The sequence below is a fragment of the Macrotis lagotis genome, chromosome 6 (assembly GCF_037893015.1).
Source record: "Macrotis lagotis isolate mMagLag1 chromosome 6, bilby.v1.9.chrom.fasta, whole genome shotgun sequence".
NCBI lineage: Eukaryota > Metazoa > Chordata > Mammalia > Peramelemorphia > Peramelidae > Macrotis > Macrotis lagotis.
Genome location: NC_133663.1, coordinates 221328638 through 221353257, shown reverse-complemented (window position 1 = coordinate 221353257; position 24620 = coordinate 221328638). Strand labels below are relative to the sequence as shown.

General features: G+C 34.7%; 1 protein-coding gene across 2 annotated transcripts in view; it reads right to left on the bottom strand.

The window, feature by feature from the left end:
• PHKA2 (phosphorylase kinase regulatory subunit alpha 2) overlaps positions 1-24620 on the bottom strand; it is a 120018-nt gene that overhangs the window by 24344 nt on the left and 71054 nt on the right. For both annotated transcript variants that reach the window (XM_074192324.1, XM_074192325.1), the window contains exons 14-20: positions 9886-10020; positions 8959-9068; positions 7465-7609; positions 7160-7238; positions 4867-5036; positions 3923-4096; positions 575-663 (exon numbers count right to left, since the gene is read on the bottom strand). In XM_074192324.1, coding sequence (XP_074048425.1) covers positions 575-663; positions 3923-4096; positions 4867-5036; positions 7160-7238; positions 7465-7609; positions 8959-9068; positions 9886-10020 — 902 coding nt within the window. The remainder of the gene's footprint in view (positions 1-574; positions 664-3922; positions 4097-4866; positions 5037-7159; positions 7239-7464; positions 7610-8958; positions 9069-9885; positions 10021-24620) is intronic.

The following is a 24620-nucleotide window of genomic DNA, read 5'->3' as shown; positions in this document are numbered from 1 at the left end:
TATACCCAATAACAAATGAGATGAGCTTGAAACATCACTTCAAAGACAAGGACTTTATTTATTATTTATTAGGTACTATCATTAACTATTGATATCAGAAGAACCAGAAACAAAATGTTGTTTTTTGCCCTCATAGAGACCAGAGTTCACTTATCAGCCTTTCAATTTGATGGACAAAATAGTTGGTTCTTCTGGAATTACTGGCAAACATATTGATTTATTTTTCTCCCTGGAGTTTTCAGTTATCATTTTGCTATTAAAAATAAAATTTAGATTGTTTCATAGTTATCTGACATTATGAAAAAAATTAGGTTGTTCCTTTTGCTACCTTGGCTCCCTCAGCAGTATTTGGTGGATGGTTTCTAAAAAAGTAAATATAGTTTCAAGAGTTTCCTATCAAAGCTTCTTATGAAGCAAATCACTGAAAATACCAAAATCTTAGGGATCAAGAAAAAAGACAATTTCTTTTTGCATTAGTCCTTTTTTGACTAAAAAGGAATAAAAGAGGAAAACTCTCGAAACATATCAGGGGTATGAGTATTATTTTGGGGGTCTAATATTCCAAACTTGTTACCTTTACTGGGAGAGGCTGTGGAGAATCAACAAGGTTCAATGATTTCCGATGAGCACTTAAAACCTTAGTGGGTAAGGATATAGAAACACCTAGGAAGGAAAAAGAATTAAAATGAGACTTCTTGATATTTTTCCTATAATCCTCTATTAAACAAGTAATACAAACTACTGTGTCCAGAAAAAGCTGAGTTCAGAAATGTCTATGACCTTAGATCCTTGATCCAATTTGCACCTCCCACCAAGTTGAGTTCTTTGTGGTTTCTATTGTAGTTGGTTTTTTAAGTTTGGGGACATTCAAGGGGACCAAAGGAGTTTTTTTATTTTCTAAAGCAAGTGAAAAATTAGGGCAAGAGTTGCCATATTCATTTTTCTGCACTTCAGAGATTTGTGATTCCATCCAGGGAGCAGAGGGGCAGTGCTCCTTCTATAACTTAGGATATAGTTTAAAAAGTTGCTAAAAAGCCAAAAAGCACTTCATTACTAGATGGGCAACCTACTGGGGATGATTCACAAGGAGATAAAAAGAATAACGTGAAGAAAATAATATGAAGGGAAAATCATGGGCCAAGGACAAAGCATCTCTGAATGAATTCTGAAGTTAGAGCTCTGGGGAAGGCTGACAACTGAGGGTATCATTTTCTAGGCAACTATGCAGCTGAGCAAAATCAGTTACCTGAATGATGCTCTACAGTGAATAAAGCAATAGTGACTTAATAAAGTTTTTTTTTTACATAATCATTAGCATTTTTCTCATCCTTTCTGCCAAATCTCTCCTACTACCTGTCAAGTTACTTGTTAATAGCAAGAAAGGAGTGGCATTTAAATTAACAAGCTTTCTAACGTTTCTTGGAGTCATGTTTTTGACCTCTTCTTTGACTGGTTTCTTTTTTGACACAGAAAATAAGAAGCTCTAAGTTCTAATCTGGATTTCAGTGACTTTAGTTTGAATGTGGTTAAATTCTCTTTTTTTTCTCTCGTAAAACTTTATCCTTACATTTTACGTGAAAAGGCACTATAAAATATTTGTGTCTGTTTGTGAATGGTATTACTGTAAAAAATGTTGAGCACTTTTAAGTGGGGTAAGGTAAGAATCCCTGTTCTATGGAGAAATTTACCTTATAAGGGGAGGTTACCCTCAAGAATAAAATTTTGAAAACAAAAACTGAAATGATTTCACTGAGGGAACATAGTGGAAAGAGGGGTTACATAGTGTTGTGCAATGAATACCAAATGTAGAGCCAGAAGAGATTCTGAATCCCATACTGTTTATGTATCTTTGGGCAAGTCATTTAACATCTTTAGGTATTAGTTTCCTCAGTTGTAAAAACAGAAACAAAAATGAAGAGTATGTTCGATTTGATAATCTCTCAGATCCTTTTAAAGTCTAATCTATAATTTTATGAGGAAAAAAGTGAGGAGCTAAGAAATAAATTATGAAGAACTCATTAATCACTGGAGATTTTAAAAATATATGTACATATAGTAAGCTTTGGTCTGCATTCAAACTCCATAGTCCCTTCTCTGGATGTGGATGTTATTTTCCATCACAAGCCCTACAAAGATATTCTTGTAGTCGATCCACAGGGAGATATGAGTTGGTGTCAATTCAGTTTAGGAGTATTCAGAAATGGCTGAAAGACCAGACCAAAAGTCAAAGGATTAATGAAATCATGTTACGTGAGAAAAATAGAACTACATTTCTGTTCTTATTCTCTTCATTTTTAAAAAAATCAATGATTTAGTTTAAGGCCTAGATAGCATGGTTCCAAAATTTATGGAAGGCACAAAGTTAGAACAATACTTAGCATCTGATTATTAAACTGTGATCTAAAGATATAGAGAGGGCAAGAAAAATGACCCAACTCTAGTTGGATGAAGGTTAGCTGACATACATAAATGAATTTTAAAAATCAACTACAGAAAGACAGATATTAAAGACCTAGCTCTGACTTGGGTCAGGGGGGTTTCTTGTGAAAAACACCTGAGCATTTAAATAGGCTTCAAGTTTGATGATTCAACAATGCAATGTAACATCTAGAAAAATTAATGTGATCTTAGTCTGCATTGTCATAGAACAAGGGAAGGCTTTGGTCTCTCTATAGTCTGTTGTGTTTTAACATTTAGAGCATTGTGCTTAGTTTTAGACATTGTGTTTTATAAAGTATAATGATTATCTGGAGCATGTCCTGAGGAGGACACCCAGAATGGTAAGAAGGCTAGATACCATGATACCTGATGATGGGCTAAAGGAAATGGAGAAGTTTAGTTTAGAAAAGACAAGACTCAGGAGGAAGGGAACATAATATTGATCTTCAAGAATATATGTGACTAGAATGCATAAGAGGAATGAGACTTGTTCTGCTTAGTTGTAGAGTATAGGAGCAAAGGATCAAGGCAAGTTTTGGTATGATATGAAATGGCCATCTCAGAAGGCAGTGAATCCCTCTACAGGAAGTCTTCCAACAGAGAATACAATGTTATAGAGAAGATTCCAGGTCAGGAATGGATTGGACTAGATGATTTCTGAGGGCTTTTTCAACTCAGAGATTCTGGGGAGGTGTTTTTCTAAATAATGTAGTGTGTGTATGTGTATGTATATAAAATATACATATACACACACACACACACACACTTTTCTTTAAAGGGTATGAATCATTTTGTTCCAGTCAAATTTATATAATAACTAGTTCTGTTATAAGATTAACTAAAACAATACCTAATGTTTGTGCTTGCAGCTTCAGAAGACAAATGAGACATAAATATTTATGATACTCTCCCTCTCCTGTTATATACTTGAATAGTTCATATAAATAATTTCATAGGGGTACATCATGCCTTAACAAATGATTTTTGTGAATTACCATGGAAGAAAAAAGATCATCTCTATTTGTGAACCTCTAAATTATGCTAGGTTAAATCTCAGGGTAGTATATGTAATAAAATTAACTTATAAGATGATTTAATTATAATTAATTTTGCCTTTTTAAAAAGATTATCAGGACAATTTCATAGAACTTTTGATTAAAATGTTGTTAAGAGATAACTGAATCCAATCCCTTCATTTCATAGACAAAGAAACTAAAACCACATTGAATTGTCACCAGCTCATATCTCCCCCAGTCAGGGTAGAAATAAAAACTTAGGTCTGCTGAGTTCAAGTTTTCTGAGTTTTCTGCTAAAGTAATTATTTAAGAGTTCTATCTTATACTATCAAACTAAATACATATTATTTACAATATGAATTTTATTAGCAATCTAGATATCAAAGCATCTTGTGAGAATATGTTATATTCAAATGAACATAACATGGTATTTTTAGTTAGAAAAAAATTATGAATAAGTAACATACAAGGAATTTCCAAACCCTTTTCCTTGGCCATCATAGAAAGTATATCCCGTGTAGAATGAATCGCACTGAAAACATGGCGGTCTTCTACAGTCTTAGAAAGTGTAGGGAGATAGCACTTAAGAGTTGTGCTTTGTAACAGGTGGTTGATATACTGGTCAAGTTCATCTTGACTTTCTGTAGTCAGATAATCATAAAAAAATTCAGTCAAAATAAAGTTTTAGAAAAGTTACTTAATATAACATACAGCACAAAGTAGACAAATTTGAACTAGAAAAACTACTTAAAACAGATCTATAAGGTAGGAAATGTTTGTATACCTCTAATCTTTGATCCCTATTCTGGAAAAATAATTCTATTCTGGGGGGGGGGGGAGGATTAAAATGTAGCCCCAGTGAAAATCTAAAAACAGAATAGCTACAAGTGAATTCAACAAAATAGTAAAAGAGGCTTTAATAATTTACCTTTACTGACAATAACTGAATTTAGTATCAGGCAGGATAAACTGAGAGTCAGCACCCAGTTTTGGGGTGGGGGCTTGGAGGGAGGAAAAACAGCTTATATTACCTTTCATTCTACCTATTACTATTAAAATGGTCATTCAACTTCCACTCCAAATATTCATATTTAGACTGGCACAAGGACATTTTTAATCATAAACCTAAACAATCTAAGGAATAGTTGCTCAGAATTTTAATACCCAAATTGAGTCAAAGCTATAGACTATTGTATTATTCATTTCAGTCAAAAATAAAGGGACCAGTTTGTAAAGGACTGTTATTTTAAATATTTGGGATTGAATTTAAGACTGTACTTTTAAAATTGTTCTTATACATTTTAATATTTGAAAGGGCAATTATTTTTTGAGTTGGTACCTTGTAATTTTTACTACAAAAACCACAATTTTATAAGCTTCACAAAACACATAAAATTATTTCAATAAGTACCTTGATTATAGGTATCTTCTGAATATCCATCTAGATCATATTCACTATCAGGACTGTAGCTTCCATCACTGGGATCATCAAATAACTTCTCATCACCATCTGGATCCAAGAAGGTCAAATCCGTATAGAATGATGTGGTAAGGAATTCTGAAAGATTCCCTAATTTCACTCTATAAAGGAAATAATGACATAAATAAAAGGTAGACTTTTCACTTATTTTCAGCATGCAAAGAGAAGACTTATTCATCTCCAGGGGGAAATTTTACCAGTATCATCACATTATATAAATTGTATTCATTGTAGGCCCACATGGCAATAATAATAGTAGTTAATAGTTAAGAGAAAACCAAAAAACTATACAAATCAGAAAGTCCAACAGTCCAAAGTAGAATGGACTGTGAATCAATCAATTCAATGAACCATATTCAGAATCAAAGGTTTATTATCTTTAAAGCTATCCTAAATGAAATGCAACATTTCATTAAATCAGAAAAAAGATCTCTTTTGGAAAAAGGCAATAAAGTCTATTAGAACTAGAATCTCACTGTGGGCAACAGCAGAAAATTTCCTAGGAAGCTAATACCAGATTCTCTCATTGCTAGACATTAATCACTCTATGAAAAAAGAAAATTATATTTCTGTTTGAACTCAATTTGTTGTATTTGGGGACAAAGGGGAAGTAAGAATATATGTATAGTCCTTTAAAAAACAGCTGTCTTAAAAATCCAGTTATGATTCTTAGCTATTAAGAAATGTGTTTATTGAGTATATTTAAACATTCATTTAGAAGTAGACTCACAAGTTGAATTTCAAAGGATAGAGAAATTGATTGATTTCTTACAAGCTCCAGGGAAGTTTTTCTTCCAGACCTATAGTATCATATCACATAATTATTTTAGCATTGCCACAAAACATAGAAAATACAAGGAACCAGAGAAAATGCTCAGATATTTAGTAGTCCTAAGAGAGGTAAGCACTAATTAAACTGGAATCATACAGATTTTTCCGGCTACAGAAAAAGTAGAGATTGAAGAAATTACAATAATGGGTTGTCTTCCAAATACCTGGCAGGAAATGTATATAGTCTCAGAATGGCTTTTAATTCTTAAATAATATTCAAGAAGAAATAGAAGAATTTTTTTTATATCCAAGACTGAAAAGAAAATGTTAAATGAGCTTTTAACTGCCAATCAATGTATAAGTGGGGTACATTTTCTAGAAGAGAGTGCCAAATATATATCACTAAGTATTATTTAATAGAGAGCGAATTGCAAATTAAAATTTCAAATATGAAGTTATGGTGCTTAGTAAAAATTATCTTTTCCTATTTTAATAGAGTGTTCTATTAAAATAGAAAAAGTATAACAGTTTAGGAATATGTGGTTAAACAAATAAAATTGTTTGGGCTTCAAAGTCTTAATCCAAGCATTAATTCACTAACAGCTTAATTTTGTAAATAATTATATATATATACTCAATTCCTCTTTAGATGTAGAATATAAAAATCCTAATAAATACAATGGTAAAGGTTCTAGGAAGAGCTGCTTCTGAAGCACTAATTTTGAAAACGCAAGTTTATAAAAAGAGAGCAAAATTTTGACAAAATCACACACATTTCCTGTGCTTCTATCTAAAAGATAAACAAAGCAATGACAACCCCTTCAGGGGAAACAGAAACCAGCTCTCTGGTAGAAAAAGAAATCCTTCTTGGTCTTGCAATGCCAGCAGAGTTGAGAGTTTCAGTAATTTCTATAATGGTGGCAAAATTAGAAATTGATTTTTAGGAGAGAGAGAGCAATCTATTGTCTTGACACTTGTACCTCTTCCATTGAAGATGACAAATGGTATGGACTGACCTCTACCAGGGTGGCCTCAAAACCAACTCAGGCACTATGACCACTTTTTTTTAGGTTTTTGCAAGGAAAACGGGGTTAAGTGGCTTGCCCAAGGCCACACAGCTAGGTAATTATTAAGTGTCTGAGACCAGATTTGAACCCAGGTACTCCTGACTCCAGGGCCAGTGCTTTATCCCTACGCCACCTAGCTACCCTCTATGACCACTTTTTGATCTCTTATGCTACATCATAAATTCATAACTTTAGCAGAATAACTGATCAGAGATTAATATATCCATTAACATGTCCTATGAAGAAATGAGGAAAAGATAGCAAAAGGTAAAAAAAATATTTTTTAGGATTACTTGCTACTATTATTTGTCCTATAAATAGATAAAGGAAAGAAAATTAATAGAAAAACAGCAAACACAATAGTCATTTAGCAAATCATGAGTTACCTCGCTCCTCCAAAATATCCATCCTCCAGTTTCCTAATTGTGGCAAGCACCGCTGAATCAATATCTGAGCCATCATTTGCTATGGGGGAAAACAGTGTTACTTTTCTGACAGAGGAACAAATTCTTATAAGTCTTTAAAATATATCTTTTAATTATTTTTCTAGAATACAGTATGATTTAAATACTACTAATAAAAAGTATTCCTGTTCTAAAAAGCTAGATGTGACCAATAAGCAGAGAGCTCTTATTGTGAGTTATTTTGAAAGAGATTAAAATCAGTAGTTCAAAAAAATAACACGAATTACTAAGCATTGTGTGAGTAATGGGGAAAGTGAGAGTAGGTCTTCCTGTCATTCTCCATCGGGAACAGAGGTAAGCCAATTCAATACGAAGCATCTCCACAATCATCTCATTGTCAAGAGCCAAGTAGAAGTGGTGCTGATCAGTAAACTGTGGATCAGAAAACATATTATGTACAAATCTGAGTTTCATTTCTTTTGACAAAATCAGAAATTGAATAAATTTTTTTAAAAGAGGGTTTCTCACGATTTTCCTTCCTTTTACTGCTTTCAGACAACTTACACTGTTAAGAGGCTAATATTTTGATGTGGGCTCTAAAGGGAAAGGAACACTCTAGATTTATTTTCAGCATTCCAGGAGGGTATTAAATACCATTTCCAACATGTCTCTAAAAAGAAATCAATACCTTATTTCTACTTTTTCCAGGGCTGCTGGGTTCAATGCGCTCATCAAAGTGACAAGCAGCAATAATGGAATGGGGAATTCAAAATTTTGCTTTTTGATTTCTAGTAGGACTGAATATAGAATAATGTTTCATAAGTCAGTGAAAGTCAAACTGTTCTCTTGGATGTTTTCAAAAAACCATATGTCCTTGGACATATTTAAATTAATAAGGGGAAAAAATTCAAAAGATACTAGGTTAAGTGAAAAGTCTTCTGAGGAAAATTACTGTGTTCTAAAAAAATGACACTGGTATTCAAGACACTCATTTTTTTTCTGTCTTCCTAAATGGATGGATGTATTGCTCTATTCTTCCTCCAAAATACTTAATCTTCATTTTCAATAAATGATTTTTCTTCTTTAAACATAATTTAAATATATTTCTCCTTTATATAGTGATAAATATTTGAAAATTATATAACACTTTTTACAATTCACCAGACTTCACAAACATTATATATCAGTTGATCACATTACTTCAAAAATGAAGTTATATTAAGGGAGAGGAGGAATTATAATTTGTAAATCACAACTGCTTTTGTGATATACAAAAAATTGTGGCCTATCCAAGAAGACATTCATCTTCTATAGGATATTAAAAGTTACAGTTCTTGTACTTCAAGGCATATATACATTTAATGAGACACATTTAAGAAATTTTATGGGGGCAGCTAGGTGGTGCAGATAGAGCACTGATGCTAGAGTTAGGAGGTCCTAAGTTCAAATCCAGTCTCAGACACTTAATAATTACTTAGCTATGTGACCCTGGGCAACTCACTTAACTCCCTTGCCTTACAAAAAGCCAAAAAAAAAAAAAAGAGGGAATTGTATATAAGAGAAAGTGGGTGAAGGCGAGAGAAATGGAGAATATAAATTAGAATGTGCCTTAGATATCTTTCCTTATCCAGTTATCTTTATTTTAAACAAGTCTGCTACACTGAACATAGATATATTACTATACAAAAGAGTTTAACAATCAATCAAGCAAGTGTTTATTAAGTACCTATTTTCCAAACAAAAGAATATAAGATTGTTTGTTGGTGGCTTATTGTCCTTACCTGAGGGGTAAAAGTAAATATTTGATTCCTAATCACATAAAGTTTGGAAGTTCCAAGAACACCAATGTGTCTATATGGTCGTCCACTTAGTTTCATTTTCTTATTCCGTCCTATTCATAAAACAAAGGCAAAAAACCAAGCTAAATGAAATGTGATTGTGACCAATGTAAGGAACTTTGGGGGGTAAAAAGCAGGTAATAAAGTTAAGAAACTAAAACTCTGACTTGATTTCTGTGACTTTCAAAAATAGAACTTTCTTTGAATACATACATATATTTGAAAGAAAAAGAATAAAGACTTCTATTTGATTTTATTTCTAATTAAGTTTCAGATTGAATATTTGAGATTATAATCAAATGCTAATTTCTTTTAAAACTATGTGACTAGTGGCAGTTCCTTTCCTTTTTCTCACTTGAGAAATAGGAATTTTCTGATATTGAAAAAAAATTAAAATCATCATCGGCAACTATATTAGGTGACTCAAGACATTAACTTCCAAGTATTTCCAAAAATTTGCCAAGATTATAAATTGGAGAGCAGATGCCCACCTCTGAAGATAGGAGTTTCTCCAGCAGGAGTTTCCTATACCAATGAAATGACAAATCAACCCTGCCCCACCCCCACCTCCAGATAATTAGCTGTAATTTTTAAAACGGAGTTTATTAAATTGTCTGGAAACAGACATAGGAAATTTTATGTTTATTTAGGCAGTGATAAATATCTTTATGGAAACCTGATTAACACTAGTTCAGTTGAAGAATCATGGATATTTTCTCATAACCAATTTTACAAACTTAGCAGTATGAGTCTGTTTCTCTGAATTATCTTTATTTCTCTGTAATAATATACATAAAAACCCTTGGAAACCAAAATGATAAAAGTTTTTTTTTTTTATCAAAACACTGATCAGAGGCTTTATAAACTTACCAAGCTTGGCGTATATATGGCTAAGAATTCGGGCTGGCTGTACTCGAATTGGATGTATGTCAGAAATGCTCTGCACATTGAATCCATGTTTTCTTAGCAACTCCTTAATTTTATTTGACTCTGCCAAAACAGTGACTGGGAAAAGGAAAAAAAAACAGCAAAAGAGGGCAGAGTATGGATTTGGATGATCAATTTTTCATTTTCATCAATCACATAGTTTACACTGCCTTTGTAAAAAATTATCTCAACAATTTTCTTGTAAATTATATTTAAGAATCATTCAATCAATAAGCATTTTATTCAATATTGATCATATGAATCACTGTGAAAGAGATTAAAAAATAAGGTATGATCTTTGAACTTAAGAAACTTACATTCTATTTAAGAAGATAAAACAAAAATGGAATTATCTGTACTATAACTTTGCATATACATCTTGTAACTGGTACAAAATGCTAGCGTGAAGGGATAGATTTCTTCTGCCTGGGATAATTTGACATCACTGAGGAGTCAGCATTTGAGCTGAACTTTGGAAGGTTTTTCAGGGTAGAGATGGAAGGGGAAATTGGAGGGAATTGCAAGAGCAAAGGCACAGAGATAGTAAAGCACAAGGCATTTTTAGAGAATAGCAAATAATCCATTTAGGCCACAGTTGATGATACATAGAGAGAATGATAGCAAGGAATGGAGCCAAGATGGTGGGGTAAAGGCAGGGATTCACCTGAGATCTTTCAAATTTCCATCTGAACAACATTATAAATAATGACTCAAAATGAATTTTGGAGAGGAAGAACCAACAAAAAGCATTGAGTGAAACAATTTTCTAGCCCAAGACAACTTATCAAGTTCTCAGGAGAGATCTACCTTACGGGGTTGAGAGTGGAGCACAGTCCAGTGACAGGCAAACCAGCAACAGGCCTTGGAGATAACTGAATCATAAGTTTTCAGCCCACAGATTGTAAGGGGGTCAGTCAACTGGTCAGAAAGAGATTACAGAGGACCCTATACTGATACTGGGAGTAGGATTCTCTTACCCATTTTCTTGTTCCAGGTAACAGGAAGAGGAGTCAGAGAACTAGTAGGAGCAGGGATTGGACATAGTTCCAGGGAGGAAAAGAGCCTTTATGGTTGTTCAGAGATAAGAGAATAGGCCAGGAGTACAGTAACCACCTTGGTTTGTTCCTTAGATTGTACCATCTTAGAAGAATTGAAAACCAATACATTGCCAGAACTAACTCTTGAAACAGCAGCATGAAAAATCTGAAGCTTGGGACAGTGATCCTCTACATCCCAGAAGTAGACTCTAACTCTAACATGAAATAAAATATCAAGATATAGGCTGGACAATAAACAAACAACAACAACAAAAAAAAAAGAACCTGACAATAGAAAGTTACTGTAGAGACTGGAAAGAACAAAACAAAATTCAGAAGTCAATGAAATAAAAATAACTATATGTAAAAGTTCAAAGAAAAATGTGAAGTGGAAAAAGCCCCGAAAGAATTATAAAAATCAAGTAAGAAAAGTAGAGGAAAAATTGGGGAAAGAAATGACAGTGATGCAGAAAAATCAAGAGAAACAAGTCAACAGCTTGGTATAAGTGGCATATAAAGAAACTAACAACTTAAAAAAGCAGAACTGGCCAAATGGAAAAGAAGGTACAAAAACTCAATCAGGAAAATGATCCTTTAAAAACTAGAATTGAGGGGGCGGCTAGGTGGTATAGTGGATAAAGCACCGGCCCTGGAGTCAGGAGTACCTGGGTTCAAATCTGGTCTGAGACACTTAATAATTACCTAGCTGTGTGGCCTTGGGCAAGCCACTTAACCCCCTTTGCCTTTCAAAAAACAAATTAAAAAAAATTAGAATTGAGTGCATCAAGCAACAAATTAAAGAAAAAATTATTTCATCCTAGATAATGACAATAATGATACAACATACCAAAACCTATGAGATACACTCAAGGGGGCTGTCAGGGGATAGATTATATCTTCAAATACTTACATGAATAAATTAGAAAAAGGAGAAATCAATGAACTAAATATGCAACTAAAAAATTAGAGAAAGAAAAAATTAAAACCCCCCATTTAAATACTAAATTAGAAATTCTAAAAATTAAAGGAGAAATTAATAAAATTGAAAGCAAGAAAACTATTGACCTAATAAAACCAAGAGCTAGTTTCATGAAGAAAAAAAACAATAAAATTAATAGACCTCTGGTCAATCTGATTAAAAAAAGAAAGAAGAAAATCAAATTGCTAGTATCATAAATGAAAAAGGTTAACTCACCACCAAATTGAGGAAGAAATTAAAGTAAAAAATCAGAATTATTTTGCCCAACTCTATGCCAATAAATTTGACAATCTAAGTGAAATGAATGTTTACAAAAATATAAGTTGCCCAGATTAAACGAAGAGGTAATTTAAAAACTTAAATAACCCTATCTCAGTAAAAAGAAATTCAACAAGCCGTTATTGAACTCCCTAAGAAAAAATACCCAGGGCCAATAGGATTCACAAGTGAATTCTATCAAACATTTAAGGAACAATTGGTTGCAATTCTATATAAACTCTTTGGAAAAATAGGTGAAGAAGCAACTCTGCCTAACTCTTTCTATGACACCAATATGGTGCTGATACCTAAACCAGGAAGAGTTAAAACAGAAAAAGAAAATTATAGAGCTATATCCCTGATGAATATAGATGCAAAAATCTTAAATAAAATCTTAGTAAAATGATTACAACAAATTATCACTAGGATAATACATTATGATCAAGTAGGATTTATCCCAGGAATGCAGGGCTGGTTCATTATTTAGGAAAACTGTTAGTATAATTAACTATATTACTGACATACCTATCAGAAATCATATGATCATATCAATAGATGCTGAAAATGCTTCTGATAAAATACAGCACCCATTCCTACTAAAAACACTAAAGAATGTAGGAATAAATGGATTATTCCTTAGAATAATAAGCAGTATCTGTATGAAACCATCAACAAGCATTACATGCAATGGAGATAGGCTAGAAGCATTCCCAGTAAGATCAGGGGTGAAATAAAGATGCCCATTATCACCACTACCATTCAATATTGTATTAGAAATGTTAACTTCAGGAATAAGAGAAGAAAAAGAAATTGAAGGAATTAGAATAGGGATGAGAAAAAACTCTCACTCTTTGCAGATGACATGATGGTTTACCAAGAGAATACCAAAAAGTCATCTAAAAAACTACTAGAAATAATTAGCAACTTTAGCAAAGCAGCAGGATATAAAATAAACCCTCATAAGTCCTTAACATTTTTATATATGAATAGCAAGTTACAGCAGAAAGAGCTAGAATGAGAAATCCCAATCAAAGTAACCTCAGACAAAATAAAATACCTGGGAGTTTACCTGCCAAGGCAGACTCAAGAACTTTTTGAAAACAATTACAAAACTCTTCTCACGCAAATAAAATCAGATTTAAATAACTGGGCAAACATCAACTGTTCATGGATAGGCCAACTTTATATAATAAAAATGACAATTTAAACAAAAGTAAACTAGTTGCTTAGCACCTTACCAATCAAAATTCCAAAAAAATAATGAGTTAGAAAAAGTTGTAAGCAAATTTATACGGAGAAATAAAAAGTCAAGAATTTCCAGGAATTCAATGAAAAAAAAAAAGTGCCAAAGAAGGTGGCCTTACCAGTTCTAAAATTATATTATTATATTATATTAATATTACATAAATTATATTATAAAGCATTGGTCCTCAAAATTGTTTGGTATTGGCTAAGAAATAGTCATGGATCAGTGGAATAGACCAGGTGCAATAGCAGAAAATGATTATAGTAATCTGCTGTTTGATAAACCCAGAGTCCAGCTATTAGGATAAAAACTCTCTCTTTCATAAAAACTGTTGGGAAAATTGGAACTTAGTATGGAAGAAACTTAGATTAGACCAGGATCTCACATCCTATACCAAGATAAGAGTCAAATGGATACAGGATTTAGACATGATCAAGGAGTAATTTACCTGTCAGATCTATGGAAATGGAAACAGTTTATGACCAAGGAAGAGATAGAGAACATCATTCAAAACAAACCAGATAATTTTGACTACATTAAATTAAAAAGCTTTTGCACAGACAAAACCACTGTAACCAAGATCAAAAATGTAGTAAATTGAGAAACAATTTTTGCAACTACTAATTCTAAGAACTCATTTCTAAAATATATACAGAGAACTGAGTCAAATTTTAAAAAAAACAAGCCATTCCCTAATTGAAAAATGGTTAAAGGGTATGTAAAGGCAGATGAGGAAATCAAAGCTATCCACAGTAATATGAAAAATTGCTCCAAATCATTACTTATTAGAGAAATACAAATTAAAGCATCTCTGAGATACCACCTCACACCTCTCATACTGGCCAATATGAGCAGAAAGGACAATGATGAATGTTGGAAGGGATGCAGGAAATCTGGGACACTAATACATTGTTGGTGGAGTTCTAAACTCATCCAACCTCTATGGAGAGCAATTTGGGATTATACCCAAAGGGCAACAAAAATGTGCATACCCTTTGACCCAGCAATACCACTATTGGGTTTATACCTTGAAGAGATGATAAAAAAGGATAAAAACATCACTTGTACAAAAATATTCATAGCAACCCTGTTGTGGTGGCAAAAAATTGGAAATTAAGTGAATGTCCTTCAATTGGGGAATGGCTTAACAAACTGTGGTATATGTATGTCATGAAACACTATTGTTCTATTAGAAACCAGGAGGGATGGGAATTCAGGGAAGTCTGTAGAGAATTTGCATGAATTTGCTGAGCAAGATGAGCACAAGCAGAAAAATATTGTACAACCTAACAGCAACATGGGAGTGATGATCAACCCTGATGGACTTGCTCATCCATTCAGTGCAACAACCAGGGACAATTTTGAGCTATCTGCAATAGAGAACACCATCTGTATTCAGAAAAAGAATTATGGACTTTGAACAAAGACAAGACTATTACCATCAAATTAGGGGAAAAAAGCATTATATTATAATGAAATTTTACGATCTCATACTTTATATTTCTTCCTTAAGGATATGATTTCTCTGTCATCACATTCAACTGAGATCAATGTATAACATGGAACCAAAATAAACACTAACAGAATGTGTTCTTTGGGTGGTAGGGGAGGGAAGTGAGACTGGGGGGGAAATTGTAAAACTCAAAATAAATAAAAAATCTTTCTTTAGAAAAATTAGAATTGAACAAGTGGAAACTAAGAACTCCACAAGATATCACGAAACAATCAAACAAAACCAAAAAAATGAAAAAAAAGAAGAAACTGTGAAATATCTCCCTGGGAAAATTGGTCAGAAAAACAGACTGAGTTAAGAATTATTAGACTACCTGAAAGTTATGATAAAAAAAAGCCAAGACATCATTTTTCAAGAAACCATTAGAGAAAACTTCACCAATATCATAGAAATTGAAAAAATCCACTAATTACTTCCTAAAAGAGATAACAAAATGAAAATGCCCAGGAATATTATGGACAAATCCAGAAGTTCTGCATCAAAGCAAAAATACTGTAAGGAGCCAGAAAAAATTAATCCTAATATTGTGGAGCTATAGTGAGAATCAGCAATATTTATTAGCAGCCTGGATATGATAATCCTGAGGGGAAAAAGAGCCAGGATTATAATAAAAAATACCAACCCAGCAAAACTGAGTATAATCCTTTGGGGGAAAATAAATTTTTAATGAAAAAGAAGGCTTTAAACATTCTTGATGAAAAGACCCAGAGATGAATTTAAAAAATCCAACTTTCAAATGCAAGATTAAGCATAAAAAGATAAATAGAGAAGAAAAATAATAAGGTAATCAATAAGGTTAAATATTTACATTTCTACATAGGAATATAGCTAGAAGAACTTTATAAATATATAATATAGCTAGAAGAACTTTATAAAATGTGATGAGGAAAAGGGACACACTGGGAAAAGGGAAGGGAGAGATAGAATGGGATAGCACAGCAGAGTTTTTATAATGGAGAAGATTGATTGGGGCAGGAGAGGGATCTGTCAGACAACACTTGGACCTTATTTTCATTGGAATTGGGCCAAAGAGGCAATAATATATCATCAATTGGGAGGGAAGTAGGCCAAGGAGATAATAGGGCAGGGAGGCTGATAAAAGGATGAATTGGGGAAGGCAGTGGTCAGAAGCAAAATACTTTTGAGTAGGGGCAAAGTGAAAGGAGAGAGAGTAGGATAAATGGGAAAAAAAAGTAAAATGGAAAGCAATACACAGTTTTGAAGGTTACATGAATGGGATAATTCCTACAAAACAGAAGCAGAAAGCAGAGTAGATTACATGAGTTAGAAATATGAGGAGTAAGATGAAAAATCTGTTTTAGACATGTCCATGAGTTGTGGGCAAACAAAAAGATAGAAAGCAGTACAGATTATAGAATGGTTAATTTTAATAACATTAAACAAAAGCGATGCAAGGCAAGATTAGAATAAAAATTAGAAAATCAGGAAAATTTTTTGAAGCAAATATCTTTGGTAAAGGCCTCATTTCTCAAATATACAGATAACTGAATCAAATCATTCCTCAATTGAGTTATGGTCAAAAGATATGAACAGGTAGTTTTCAGAAGAAGAAATTAAAGCTATATTAAAAAAATGCTCTAGTATAGTGGATAAAGCACTGGCCTTGGAGTCAGGAGTACCTGGGTTCAAATCTGGTGTCAGACACTTAATAATTACCTAGCTGTGTGGCCTTTGGCAAGCTACTTAACCCCATTTGCCTTGAAAAAACCTAAAAAAAATGCTCTAAATCACAAGTGGTTAGAGAGATGAAAATTAATACAAGCATGAGGTTTCATGTCACAAATATTAGATTGGTTAATATGAAAGAAAAGGAAAATGACAAATGTTGAAGGGGATGTGGGAAAAATTGAGACAATACACAGTTGGTGAAATTGTGAAATGTTTCAACCATTCTGGAGGCCAATTTGGAACTATGCCCAAAGGGCTATAAAAGTGTGTATACCCTTTGACCCATAAATGCAACTACCACCATTTGGTCTGCATCCTGAAGAGTTTTTTAAAAAAGGAAAAGAACCTATATGTACAAAAATATGGCAGCTCTTTTTGTGGTGGCAAAACATTGGAAATTTAAGGGATGCCCATCAATTGGGGAATGATTGAATAAACTAATAAATGTGATTGTGACAGAATCTATTGTGCTATAAGAAATGTTAAGCACAATGGTTTCAGAAAAGTCTTGTATGGAAGGAAGACATATGAATTGATGCAAAGTGAAGTGAGCGGAACCAGGAGAACATTACATAAGCTAATACCAGTATTATATAATGATCAACTGTGAATAATTTAGCTATTCTCAGTCTTACAATGATCTAAGACAATTCCAAAGGACTTAACAATGAAAAATGTTGTCCAAAGGGAGGAGTCAAGATGGTGGCGTGAAGGCAGGAATTCCCAGAAACTTGTTCCCCCCAAAACTCCAGAAGCCATCAAATTATGACTAGCCAAAATGTAGAGGGGCAGAACCCACACAAAGACTAAGTGATACAACTTCCCAGTCCAAGACAACTTAGAAGTACTGCAGGAAAGGTCCTGGGGTTGGAAAGAGCTGCAGCGCAGCTGGGCTGGAGCAAATCAGCTCCAGCCTTCCAAGGAACACCCCATGGGGCACCTGGATCCCTGACAGAGGGGTTGGTTTCTAGACCTCTTGACAAGCTTGAAGGGATGGTGAGAGAACTCTGCTGCACCAGAGTGAAGTGCAGAGTTGAGCTCCTGCCTCAGACCAGCCTTGCAGTAAGAATCTTGCAGTGAAAATCAGCAGAGCCACCCAGCACTTCTAGAGCTCCCAGCCCACAGATGCTAAGGAGACTGGGAGAGACTGTAGAGGTCTATCTGCTCTCCTTGGGGCAGGATTTTGCTGTATGCCCACTCTCAGATCCAGGTTACAGTATGGGCCCTCCATACTACCATAGCTGATCAGGGACCCTCCTCACAATTCTGGGGAAAAAGAAGCACCTGTGGTCATCTACATACCAGAACATAGGCAAGAGAGCAGTTAGAGTCCCTGTGGGGTATTCCAAAAGCCCCCTAAACCTTGAAAGTGTGGTAAATCAGTCATAGGTTGAGGAAATTACCAAACAACAGAAAAAGAAGAATGTGACCATAGAAAATTAATTTGGTCCCATGGAGGATCAAAATATACACTCAGAAGATGACAAACTCGAAGCTGCTGTATCCAAAGCCTACAAGAGAAATAGAAAATGGGCTCAGGCAATAGAAGCACTCAAAAAAGACTTTGAAAAGCAATTAGGGGAGATAGAGGAAAAATTGGGAGGCGAAGTGAAAGCAATGCAGATAAATTATGAAAACTAAGCCAGCAGCTTGATGAAAGAAATACAAAAAAATAACATATTAAAAACCAGTATAGGACAAATGGAAAAAACCCAAAAGGCAAATGAGGAGAAGAATGCCTTAAAATGCAGAACTGACCAGCTAAAAAATGAAATAGAAAAGCTCTCTGAAAAAAAAAAAAAACTCCTTTGAATGAAGAATGGAACTTTGAGAGAAATCAGAAAGAAATAAAACAATACCGAAAGAATCAAAAATTAGAAGAAAATGTTTGGAAAAACAACTGACTTCAAAAAACAGATCCAGAAGAGATAATTTAAAAATTATTGGGCTACCTGAAAATCACGTCCAGGAGAAGAGCCTAAAATTCACTTTTCAAGAAATAATACAGCAAAATTGCTCTGAGATCCTAGAAGCAGAGGGTAAAATAGAAATTAAGGAAATTCACTGGTCACCTCCTGAAAGAGATCCCAAAAGAAAAAACTCCCAGGAATATTATAGTGAATTCTAAAACTCCCAAGTCAAACAGAAAATATTAAAAGCTGCAAGAAACAAATAATTCACATACTGTGGCTCTATGGTCAGGATTACACAGGATCTGGCAGCATCTACATTAAGGGCTTGTAGAGCTTGGAATATGATATTCCAGAAGGCAAAAGAGCTTGGATTAGAACTGAGAATCAATTACACAGCAAAAGTGAACATACTCTTTCAGGGGAAAAGATGGAATTTCAGTGAAGCAGGGGACTTTCAAACTTTCCTAACTTGAAATGATCAGAAAGTTTATCTCCAAGAACAGGACTCAAGTGAATCAATGAGGGCATGAATGACAAGGATTAATTATGAGGAATTTAATGATGTTGAACTGTTTGTACTCCTACATGAGAAGAAGATATGGATTACTCATATGAACCTTTTCATTTACAAGAGCAGTCAAGAAGGAGCATATATAGACAAGGCACAGGAGGAAGTTGAATATAATAATATAATAAGGTATAAAGATGGAGTCAATGGGTGTTAAAGGAAATTACTTGGGGGGGAAGGGAAAGGAGAGGAAGAAGGGACTAAGACATTTCACATAAAAGAGTCAAGAAAAATGGAGTGAAATGGGGGAAGGCAAGGGGGAATGAGTGAGCCTTCATTCTCATCATAAATGTTTCAGAGAGGAAATAACATACACCTAATAGGGTACAGAAATCTGTCTTACCCTAGAGAAAAATGAGAGGAAAGGGATGGGATAAGGGAGAATGGGGGGAGGGGAGGGTGGAGTAGGTGACAGAAGAGAGGGAAGATAGTGGGAGAGAACCCTCAGATACAATACACTTCTGAGCAGGGACAGAGTGAAAGGAGAGAAAGAATAGAATAAATGAGAGTGGGGAAGAATAGAGTGGAGGGGAATACAGCTAGTAATAGCAACTGTGGGGAAAATATTGAAGCAATTTCTCTGGAGGACTTATTATAAAGAAAGTCACTCATCCCAGAGACAGAGTCATTGGAATCTGAACACAGACTGAAGTACACTTTTTTTCTCTCTCATTATGCTTGAGGTTTCTCTATATTTTCTTTGGTAGGTACAGGGATTTATATTTATTCTCATAAGATTACTGTAATAATATAAAATAAATAAACCAAATTGTCACCCAGAAAAAAAAAGAAAAAAATGCTGCCCAGAGAAAAAGCTGTTGGAATCTGAATGCAAATCGAAGCATACTTTTTTAAAACCTTTATTTATTTTTCATGAAATTTTTGGTCTAATATGGAAATGCAAATGCACAATCTATATCAAATTACTTGCCTTCTCAAAGACTGAAGAAGGGTAAGGGGGAAAGGGTGAGTATTTGGGACTCAAAATTTTAAAAAATGATTGCAAAAAAGTGTTTCACATGTAACTGAAAGGAAAAATATTTTTAAAAAGAGAGTAAGCTAGAAAGATAGGTAGGGACAAATTTGTGAAAGATCTGAATGCCTGGACTAAATGTGTATTTTAGTTTATAAAAAATGTGGAGCCATTGATGGTTATTGAGCTAGGTAGTAATGGAACAGACAATTAATCCATAGATTGTGTGTACGGATGTTAGAGTAGCAGAAGAGATAAAGGGCAGGACTCAAAGGCTATTGCTTCAGTCCAGGTAAAACGGGAAGCTTAAACTAAAGTGGTGTTATTAATGGGGACAGAAAGAGAAATGCAGGTAGAATTAGTAAAAATAGTTAATGGATTAGATATGGAGAAAGAATCAAAAGTGGCTTAGAAGATTCAAAAGGGAATGAGTAGCAGGATGATGGTACTATTAATAGGAAAATTCTGGTTTGGGGGAACAAGATAAAAAGTATGTTTTAGATATGTCTAGAAGTTGCTGGTAAAACACTTGGATGAAAATATACAGCAGGTAGCCGGAGATATGAGCAGAGATGTAGCTCAGTAGAGAAGTTTAGATTGTAAATGTAGATAAATAAAATCAATTTTATTCTATTTTCTCATTATAACTACTTTATATTTTTCAATGGTTAACTGCTACAAGAAATTTATTCATTAAGATGTGTGCACCAAACATTACACTACTGAAGGCAAATCTTATAAAATCATATTAATGATTTAGATTTAAGAAAATAAATGATTTAGTGACACCCTTATTAGGGAAGTCATAGGCAAAAATCATAGAAGATGGTCAGCCATGAACGAATTGTAATCTGCAGAATTTTAAGGAATATTCACATCAATGAGATCAAAGTTTCACTAGAGTATTTAAATATATTAGTGACTATAAAGATTTTTTTGTTTTACTTTTGTAAGATACTATTTGTGGCATTAGACAGCTGTTAGTAAAGCACAAATAGTCCATGTGAACACATGGGTGGATACTTTAAACTTTTGTGTATCATATTTCCTTTGAGTTGCTTCAATTCTGCCTTTCTCACAGAGTACAGGACCCTCACTGATAAGGGCACACCATGCTGGATGGTCCTGTGCTAGTGTCTCCCATGTTATATAATCAGTTCCAAAGTTCTTAAGAGAGACCTTCAGGGTGTCCGGGTATCACTTCTTCTAACCCCCTTGTGAGCACTTGCCCTATGTGAATTCCCCATTGAATAGTCTTTTTGGAAAGTGTACTTCTGGCATTCTAACAACATGATCAGCCCATCATATTTACACTATTTGTAGTAATATTATTGGAATGCTAGGCAGTTTAGCTTGAGAAAGGACCTCAGTGTCTGGTAACATCTTCTACAAGGTGATCTTAAGCATCTTCCTAAGACAATTTAAATGGAAGTGATTCAAGTTTCCTGACATGGTACTGGTATACTGTCCAGGTCTCATAGGTATATAGCAATGTGATTAGCACAATGGCTCTGTAGACCTTCAATTTTTTAGTCTAATACCTCTTCTCTCCCATACTTTCTTTTGGAACCTCCCAAACACTGAGTTAGCTCTGGCAATGCATGTGGTGCTGGCTGATGGAGCACCTGTTTTTTCTAGGTATTAATTGTTAGATCATAATTAGCACAAACAGATCCATACTTTGTTGCATCTCAACTTTAGAGATTGGATTGAGTGCACAATCATGTGCAAACAGAAAATTGCACCAACACTCCCTCCATTTTGGTCTTGGCTTGTAGTCTTTTCAAGCTGACCTTGATGTCGTGTTTGTTCTCTATGAAGGAGTTTGATAACATGACTGAAAACATCATGCTAAAAAGTATGGGAGCAAGGACACATCCTTGTTTCACTCCACTGATGAATGGAAAATCTAGAAAGCATCTTCTACTATTCAGAACCTGTCATGAAATTGATGAACTTCTCTGGGCAACCAAATTTTGACATAATTTTCGATAAACCCTCTTGACTGATGGTATCAAAGGCCTTGGTCAGATCTACAAATGTTGTATACAAACTCTCTTCTATTCCTGGCATTTTTCCTAGAGTTGTTGGGCAGCAAATACCATATTGGCTGTTCCTAGACCTTTTCTGAAGTCACTATCGAGAAGGACTCTGGCAAAAATCTTACCAGCATTAACTAAAAAAGAAATACCCCTATGATTGTCACAAGACAATCTATTCCCTTTAGCTTTATAAAGATGGACAATAGTAGTATCCTTAAAGTTTTTTTGGGGGGGGGATAATTTCTTCATGCCATATAGCCTGGAAAATTTCAGTCAAGTTTTAGATGAGTGATGAATCACCCACCTTCTAGCTGGAATAGAATCAGATGGAATAGAATCAGCACCAGATACTATACCACCTGAAAGGAGTTTAATGGCATTCAAAAACTCTTCTTCAGTTGGAACTTCAGCTAGGGACTGATTGACTTCAACTTGAGGTAAACAGTCAATGGCTGCTGAATTGATTGATGATGGTCTGTTAAGAACACTATAGAAGTGTTCAGACAATCTCTCTTGGAACAAGTCTCTATCGTTAATCAACATGGCTCTATCAGTACAGAGTAGTTGTGATGCATCCAGTCTTTGGCCCATAAATACCCTTCAAGGCATCATAAAAGCATTTGGTTTGTTACTGTCTGAATAAAATTTAATTTCATCTGCTTTCTTACTGAGTCAAGAGTCCTGCATCTCTACAAGCTTCACTTATACTTTACTTTTGATGAAATTAAATGCTACCTTCTTAGAAATGGATGAATGATCAAGCTAGTAAACCCTTGGAGTTCTCATTTTTCATCCTTTGTATTTTCCTATCATTTTCATCAAACTGGTGCTATGGCCCAGATGAACACATGCAGTGCTGTACACCAGATCTCTGAAAGTTGCCCACTCTTTTTCTGCTCCACTATTGCTAACTGTGTTGGCAATTGTGTTGGCTCAAAGTACCAAAGTACTTCTCCATTGCAGCAATTCATTACATAAGTTAACGAACTGTTCCTGCTCAGAGAGAGACACACTCTAATCTCTTGACATTAATTCTTCTAGTAGTCATTTTGCCTTGGGGCTGCCACTTTGGTTAGTGTGGATATTTAGCTTAGAAAGGATGAGTCTGTGATTAGTCTCTGATCAATGCTGTGATCAGCACTCTGTACCACACATTGCCTTTTCCCTCTTAGATCCTGTCTGTCTCTTCTTCTTACAATCACACAGTATAATAGATGCCAATGTTTGCTATGAGGGTGCATCCAGTAAGTTTTGTTGCATTTAGGTAAAGAGAACAAAGTGTTTGTGATGAGAAAGTCATGAGGTGCACAAGTCTTCAGTAGTAGGTGACCATTACTGTTTCCAACTCCATTCTCTAAAGAACTCTATTCTAGCCTACTCTAGCACTGAAGTCATCCAGAATTATGAGCTTATCCTCTTTTGGTACATTGATGATAAGGGTCTACAGGTCTACATAAAATTTTCTTTAACTTCATCAGTGTTCATCATGGTGGGAACATAGACACTGATGATGGAGGCATAGCATTTTCCTGGAATTAGAAACCTCATTGTTATGAGCCAGTCATTTACTCCTTTTGGTAGGCATTCAAGAATGTTGACTAGATTAGTTTTGATTGCAAAACCTACCCCAGCATCCCAGCACTCCCCTTCACTGCAGTCACTCCAGAAAAACATTTATCCAGTTCCAACTTCAGTCAGTTGAACTTCACTTGTCAATTGGCTTTTATTTGCCATCCTTGTTTACGCAGCACCACTATTTGGATATGATACCTGCTAAGTTCCCTAGTAATCTTGCGCTTTCTATGAGTATGCACAGGTTCCATGCACCGATGGTGAGTGTAATCTTCTTTAAAGAAGGTTTTTGTAGGTTTTTTGGTGTCTCAACTGCACTGTGGGATCCCTGCCTGCCACAATAATCAGACCAGGTTTGAATAAGCAGCCAATTCTTAGGGCACCTTTTCTAGCCCCTTCCTAACTTCTGAGGATGAGAAGTGTAATCCTTAAAAGGGCTGCTGAATCTCACTGGTGCTTTTAGTGGGGAAATGACCATAAGACCTGGGTTGTCTGTGTGCAGAATTGTGACTATGGCTCCCAGTGTGTATCCATTCCTGTTGCTTTGTCATTTGCCTGTTGCCATGGGACTTTGAGGAATGGTAAAATATGGGTGATGTCTTTTGATGTGTGTGTAAACTGGATTTAAGTGAAGTAGAGCTTCATGAAGTCATCCACATAATTCTCTCTCCCAAAGTCATCATGATCCAACACAGCAAGGCAGAGTCAAAACAACTGAAGATGGCTCTAACTACAGAGAATGACCTTGGCATTTGCAATGTCTAACCAAGCTCTAAGCACTCCACAACATCTGCTTTAGCTGGCTACATGGATGTTGGAACAAAATTCACTCATTCCACAGTGGAAAACTTCACATGTTTGGGGAAGACACCCCCCACAACTCACTGA